Consider the following 7,784-nt stretch of genomic DNA (forward strand, 5'->3'; position numbering starts at 1 on the left):
CTTGGGTCTTAAGTTAATGATTCAGGCACTGCCACATGTGATGTGATGTTTCTTGACCTGTGAGCTGCTGGCAATAGCTAGGAACGTGTGAACTTTAATAGGAGAAGTTGTGAGTAGGATTTCTGAAAATGAGGTTCTTTATCTGTTACTATTGCACAGGTGGTAGTTTTCCCCACTCTGCATGATGTTTCCACACATATGTAGTACTTCTGAAAGACTAAAACCCCAGCTTTGAAATGTGGCTGTATTAAAGAACCTAGATTTTCAGTTTGTTTGGGTTAGCTGATGCTGGGGTCATATCCTTGTGTGGTCCATTTATTTTTGTGAATTATCCAAAACCTATTATTGAAATTCTTTTTGAAGATTACTGCACATTTCCTCTTTGAAATTACACTATTTGCATTGTAAATCTTTGATAAAATAGTATCTCATATCAGTGTAGTGCAGAGTCTTGTAATTCTCCCTCTTCCTGACATAAGTACAAAAGAATGAGTAAGTGCAAAAGAATACCACTATAAAAATGTATAATAGTAGCTTAGTGTTTAATCTTAGGTGTGGCAACAATACGTTCTCTGATTCCTCCCCTTCCCACAATGTGTGCCCTTCACTCTGAGTTAATTTGGACACTGCTCAACACGTAACATTCTGGCCTTCTGTTTGTTGTTTTTTTTTTTCTGGGAAGTTGGATGATAGCATATTTTTTAGTTTAGACCTCTTTCTGGTTTTCAAGACCACAAGTGATAGTGAGACTATCCCCTCCCCTTTTTAAAACCAAAAAGAACGTTGAAAATTGAATTTTTGTGTGACCACCTTCTTCTGTTATAACTTTGGCTGTGAGATTAAGCCCTTTCCCTTGTCCAATTTCTGTGTATTCTTTTACATCTATATTTTTATACACAGATTCCGCTTTCAACCCCTTTTGACAAGCTGTATGGATTGATAGAATTTAATTGGTTATTGTAAAGAAAGTTTTCTAGGCTCTGAATCATTCTTGTGGCAGTGCTCTGGCAACTCATGAGCATTTTGTCCTCCCAGTGTGGATACTTGGCCTGTTCTAGCTGCTAGTAATTCTTCTGAACAAGACTGTACAAAGAACTGTAGATGTTATTACCCCTCCCTTGCTCTTTTCTTTTAAATCGCAGGGAGTGCAGCAAAACTCACTGCAGAAATCGAAAGGGGGAAGAAAAAGACTTAATAGTCAAGCTGCTGAAAATGTTGAAAAACGGAGAAGTGTTAATCTCAACAAGTGTGAAACGCAGGTATATAATTTTTTTTTTTACTTCTGTTTTGCTATGCATCGTAGATATGTCAAAGAAATCTGTGTTTTTCCTAGGTAGACAGATAAGTCATCTTCTGTTTATGTCATGTATTAATATTCATATCATTGAAATATTCATCTGTATGATGAAAGACTATTCTTTTTGGGGCGGGGAAAAAAAAACAACTAACCAAACCAATCAGCATTAACTTAAGCCAAAAGGAATTATCTTTCCCTCTCTTTCCCAACCTCTGGCCAGAAACATCTACAGCATCCTTCATGTTAGCATTAGCAGGCATGTGGCTTTGCTGTAAATTACATCTGCTAGCTGAGCTGGATGAAAACTTACTCCAAAAAGAAAATGAAATTTTCAGTGGCATGTGCTAGAGAGCATAACATACCTTTCTGCTAGGGTTATAGGCAAGGGGAAAGAGAGGAGAACAAAACTTTTGGCACAAACCCAGAGTCAGATTAGCTTAATCCAACTGTGAAACTGCAGAGTTAGCGTAAAAGGTTTAATCTAACTCCTGCCAGACAAACTTGCCTTTAATTACTCATGCGTTAACATAAGCCAGTGTCTTGTATTTGAAGTAAGATGTTATTAAATGCCGAGTGAACTCTGAGCCATGGTAAGGATTAGGAGGCAAAGTTGTCTGGCGTTGCCACCTTGGCTCCCTGGCTCTCTAGTGAGGAGCCTGCTCACCCTGCCCGTCTCCACCTGACGCCGTGCTGTGGGACACGCTGGTGCTATGGCAGTTCTGTGAATGGAGGGAATTGCTGTATTATTGCAGGGGATAGGCTAATGTTACCAGCATATTTCAAATCTCCACAGAGCTCCAAGGACCCTTCAGATGAAGAGTCAACCCAGTTGAATACCGATCTTCCGTTTTCCTGCACAGCTAGACAGCCACAGTCGCCTAGACAATTCAGCACGCCCCAGAGCAACTCGCTAATCATGAATATCCTGGGAGGAAGTACCTCTGTCAGAAACATCTGGACCGACCATCAGATCAGGCAGGCATTGTTTCCCAGCCGGCGTCCACCTTACGAGAATGAAGACGATGAAGACGACTATCAGATGTTTGTACCATCAGTGTCTACATCCAACACTTGTTCAGCTGTTGGTGGAGAAAGGAGGGGTTCTTCTGGGCGGCCATGCAGCTGGCACTTGGGGGTAGTGCATCAAAATGAGACTTCCAGCCCCACTCGTCACAAAATTGTTAGGCGGGCCAGTAGTGCTGGTGAAAGTAACACGTGTCCAGCCAGTGCAAGGTATAAAACGGGGGAGCGCAGTTCTCGAAGGGAAGTGAAGAGAGCAGAGGTGAGCAGTATGAATGCGTATCCCGAATCTTCAGAGGAGCTGACCATTGATGATATTGAACATGTTTATGATAATATAAGCTATGAAGACTTAAAGCTGATGGGTCTGACAAGAAAGGAGGAGACAGACCGTGGTCCCCAGAGATCTGCTAGAGACTCTCTCTACGAGGCTGAAAACAAAAGCAGCTTGGACTCACCCTCCAAAAAGAGGACAGCAAATCAAAACAGAGCCTCCATTCGTGCTAGTAGGGATGAGATACTACTCAGTAGAGAAGCACCTACTTCAAGTTTGGATGAGCTCAGGATCGTTGAAGACAACATCTATGACACCATAGTGCTTCCAGAAACACCACTACTGAATTTTAAATGTGACCCCTTAAAATGCTCTAAAAGACGGAGTTTTCTGGGCCTGGAAAAAGACTTTGCATGTTGTGACAATCTACGGCAGTTTGTTTCCGAAGAGAGTCTCCAGTTCAGTGAAGACGAAAGTCCTTACCATCGTGTTCCTGTCGACAATGACTATTTGAGCTTAGTAGATAGCTCCTCCAACTCGGATTCACTCTCCCATAAGTCTGCAGCAGATAAACTCTCAGAGGAGGTAGATGAGATTTGGAACGACCTGGAGAACTACATCAAGAAGAATGAGGAAAAGACAAGAGACCGTCTCCTTGCAGCCTTTCCTGTTTGTAAAGATGATATGCAGGAAAGGTTGCATGCTGGTAGTACACCTGAACTGAGTAAAGATGTAGAGTACTCACTGTCTACTCTCTCTCTGCCAGAAACTCCTATTTTCCCTAAAACTGTGAAGCCCAGGGCTGCCACCTTAAGCGAGGCTAATCTCAGGCTTGAAGACACTACACCGTGCAAGGAGAACTCTTTTATGAGTCTGAACAGATCGTCCTTCTCCAGTGAGATGCCTTTTGTAGACAGCCCATATGAATCTGCCAATAGTGTTCTGTCCAACGCGCATACAGAGGGCATGGAAAATGACTTGGCTGTAGTGGATAAAACAAAGAACAGAGTTTTTATGATGGCAAGGCAGTACAGTCAAAAAATTAAGAAGGCTAACCAGCTTTTGAAAGTTAAAAGTCCAGAGCAGGAACAGCCAGCTAGCAGACAACAGAAACTGAAACACAAAGATCTTGCTGCCATTCTGGAGGAGAAGAAACAAGGCGGTCCTGCTATTGGTACGTCAAAAATATTTCTATACAGATATATTTTTTAGTAACTTTCAATGAAATTTGTGTACTGAATTGGAAGATTATGAATTTTCCCCACCTTACTAGTTGAGTATCAGTATTGCATTTTCTGTGTTACTACCGAAATGAGTTTTCTGTGAGTGCCCCTAACATGAATAGTCCTTTATATCGCAATAAATTCTTGTTGTTACTTGATAAAATTGGGAATAAATAGTGGGGTAGTGTCAAGAAAGATCAATCCAGCTTAGGCTGGAAATAGAACTTATGCCTGAAGCACTATTGGCCTCTTTACAGAAAAGCAGTTATTTCCTTTAATAGTGTGATCTTCAGAGTTTGACTAAAAGGTGTATTTCCAGGTGTGTTCACCTTCTAACAAGTCACGTAGATTTGCTCAGGTACCATCCACAATCACACTTACAAGCATAAGGAATGGGGTCAGATAAGAAAGAGCTGTCTTCTTGCTCTTTCTAATGAATGTGCAAAGTCGTGGATCTGCAACAGCTTTGGAGCTATTTTTGTCCATAGTCAATTGAAACAAATTGGAGACATGGAGCCAGCGGACTCCATGCACTGGAGTGTCATTCTTGCCGCCTTGTGATATTTATAAAAGTCCCTAAATATCTTATTTACCAGGCCATTTTCAGAATGTTCTTTTCCATTTAACATGAAACAAGCAGCGTATTATTGGAACCGTGTGCTACATTGCGTCCTGCATGGCTGTTCACTGTTGCAAGACATTTTGTGCTTCTTTTTTTCAATACAATGTACTGGAATGCAACGCAATGCACGGCTCTTCCGCTGATGATATTGACGCAGCTGTAAACTTTTCTCTTGACGAATACAAAGCGTCTTGGGATTTTTAAATTTTCACGTGACTCGTTCAAATGGATTGCTTGCCTCTGCTAAGTTAATTCTCTCTCCTTTCTAGGTGCCAGAATAGCTGAATATTCCCAGCTTTATGACCAAATCGTCTTTAGAGACAGTTCACCTAAGGTCCAAAAGGAAGCCTGGGCCACCCCTCAGGAGCCATCAGCCGGGAGGTTTTCCACGCCCGTGGCTGTCTCTCCTCCCCGTTCCCAGGCTGCCAGTGAATGCTCAAGAGCAGAAGATTGGCTTTTGCATTCTACGTACAGTAACGGTGAGCTGGCCGATTTCTCTCCATGGCCTGAATCCCAAGACCCAAAGTCCAAGAGCTCGTATACAGAAGCTGGTACAAAAAGCAGTTCAAGGCAGTTGCCATCAGCTGGCTCGGTGCCTTCCCTTCAGATTTCTAACCGTTTGCACGTCCCGGCGCAGAGGTGGAGCGCCATTATAAGCCAACCGAACAAAGAAAATTTACATCAAGATCACATCTATAACTCCCTTGGGAGAAGAGTAAGCAATGTAAAACCACAGGCATACAGCAGGTCGCAGTCATCTTCCTCAATTGTGGTCAACAGGTCTGGAGAATCAATCGTGTATCCTAATGAAATGGACAAGAAGAAGCTCCATTCGAATAGGAACTTCCGATTCAACAGCCATCAAACACCGGGTATTGCTTCGGGATGTACGGGGCTTGATACGAGAAAGCAGATCCCCGAAAACTGTTCAGATATGATTCTGCAGGATTCTCAAAAAGTCCTGAGAGTGAACAGGGCCTCCCCGCTGACGGCACAGATGGCGACTCAGAACTATTTTTCTAATTTCAAAGATACTGAAGAAGGAGAAGGGGATGATGATGACTATGTTGAAATAAAGTCTGAAGATGAGGGATCTGACTTGGAGAGTTCTCGGAACCAAACAAGGAAATCGGATCCTAAACTGCGTAACGCAGACGCTGCTCCTTCTGAAACGCTCTGCGGCAAAACTGTCTCTTGTACTCCTGCAAAGTCCGCCAGCAGCAAACACACGCTTACCCCGTATCTGACTGCATATAGTGATTCAGATAAACTGAACGACTACCTGTGGAGAGTGCCGTCTCCCAATCAGCAGAATATTGTCCAGTCTTTAAGGGAAAAGTTTCAGTGTCTCAGTTCAAGTAGCTTTGCTTGATGCTTTCAGTAATTTCTAGCTGTACTGCCTTATCATGACAGAGGACGGCCAGTACTGGCATCATGTATTTCCATAATATTACACAATCAGGCATTGTATCACAGTAATATTGTAAATAGATGTGAAATGTATCTTTTTTCAAATGGTTCAGAATCCTGGAAGTGAAAAAGGCCACATGTGCGCACTGTCTGGGGTCTCGCTCCGTAGTGCAGGTGGACTTCTCATCTCCTGTTTAACCTTTGCATCTCTTCCCTTGTTAGGTGTGATACCCTTTGATTCTTTCCGTCGAACCAGGTGTGGTGCCATTTGATTCTTAAACCATTTTATCGTGTGGAAACCTTAGTATTTGGACTTTCGAGTTGGTGGCCAGTGTTCTGCATCCAAAATACCCCCGTGATTACTCTGGTTACATATGGGAGCATTTAGATGAGCAGCTACTCCTGTGACTGTGCAGATTTCTGAGCAGGCTTCTGGTAATTACACTGACATGCTACGTGTGCAGTTGCACATACTTTTTGCACGTTACTTTTTGTCAGGCAGATTCCAAGTGTGTGGGACCAGTGCATACGCTACTTTGGAACAGGCTTCTTATGTTTTAAACAAAATCTAGTCCTAGTGCTTGTGAAGGATGCCAGACTGATATCTGTCTGAAGCCTTTTCTGCTTTCTATAACTGCATAGTAGGCAGAGGATGGGCAGCGGCAGCATTTTATGTGAACCTGTGGATGTGACGCAGTCCTCGCCTGGAGGATGTTTTGGGCAGTAGAAGGGGAGCTCTGCTGCTTGTGAAGATGACTAGACCAGGTTTGGTACCTCCAGTGATCGTGGTGTTTGTGACATTCAGGCAAAATCTTGCGTATCTTGTAGCACAGAGCCCAGCAGCGGAAAGCCACCGGGTGTGAATTTGCCAAGTAGCTGCGCCTCATACGCAGTGGCCTGCAATGTATTCATTTGAGTCCCAGAGTCAGTAAGCCTGAGAGAAAACGGGGTTTGGCCAGATGCTTGGGTGAGATATTAATCCTGAGGCATGTTTGGCGCACAGGGTGTTTCAGCGATACTGCTGGTTGAGTTACAAGCTGCTTTCTGCAGGGAATGTATCTCCCGTAGTAGGAAATGATCTTTCCTGGCAGAGAGGGGTAAAATACGTATTTTCTAAACTAGCCAGGGCTGAATCTAATCCAATTTATGTACAATGAAAGTAGCTTAAAAAATGAGAATACATTCCTTTCTTTTGCAAATAGTGTATGGAATAGATGCTGCCATTTACAACAAAAACAGGCTTTCCAATACGATGCACATTCAATCCCCTTCGTCATCGTTGTTGCACAGCTTTGGATTCTGTTACTTGAAAACATTGTACCTAAAGGAAAGCCTAAATATGTCTACACTGATCATCTTGTGTGACTGTTGTTCTTCTTTGGTGCTTAAATTCTTCAGATTATGTGGATAAAGCCAGTACCCACTTAAACATATCACTAAATAAAGGAGTTTAATTGAAGTACTATTTTTACTAACCACGTATCACTCCCCTCAGCTATGGAGCACTGTACTTCCAGAAGGGCCGACTATTTACTACATTGGTTACCATGAGGAAAACCTGAAGTTATCGGTGTACAGCTAATTACTTGTAGACTAAGATTTAAGGACTTGAATTTGTTAGAACGGATTAAATTATTTACCGCACGTATCTTGCGTTGGCTAGGAATTGTTATTCTGAGGGCTGGTTGGTCATTGTACTTACTAGCTTGTACCACAGGGATACTTGTTACAGTCAGCGCATCCACTGTGATAGGACCCGCATCTATCTGGTAAAATCCGACTGAGAAATAATGTTGTACATATTTAAGATGCCGTAGCAGAGCCCGTATTTATTTAATATAGCTTGTAAAGTATTGTAAATATGAATAGAAGTTAAATCTGTGCTTTACCCACGCACGTCTAGATTTGTTTAAACGGCTAGGGGGGATGTTGTTTAAC

General features: G+C 42.6%; 1 protein-coding gene across 1 annotated transcript in view; it reads left to right on the forward strand.

The window, feature by feature from the left end:
* The window catches only part of PLEKHG1 (pleckstrin homology and RhoGEF domain containing G1), a 67,543-nt gene extending 60,238 nt beyond the window's left edge, over positions 1-7,305 (forward strand). The window contains exon 18 of the mRNA XM_009281404.2: positions 4,706-7,305. Coding sequence (XP_009279679.1) covers positions 4,706-5,808 — 1,103 coding nt within the window. The 3' untranslated portion in view covers positions 5,809-7,305. The remainder of the gene's footprint in view (positions 1-4,705) is intronic.
* The last annotated feature ends 479 nt before the right edge of the window (positions 7,306-7,784 follow it).

Source organism: Aptenodytes forsteri, unplaced genomic scaffold (assembly GCF_000699145.1).
Source record: "Aptenodytes forsteri isolate BGI_AS27 unplaced genomic scaffold, ASM69914v1 Scaffold82, whole genome shotgun sequence".
In the NCBI taxonomy this organism is placed as follows: domain Eukaryota; kingdom Metazoa; phylum Chordata; class Aves; order Sphenisciformes; family Spheniscidae; genus Aptenodytes; species Aptenodytes forsteri.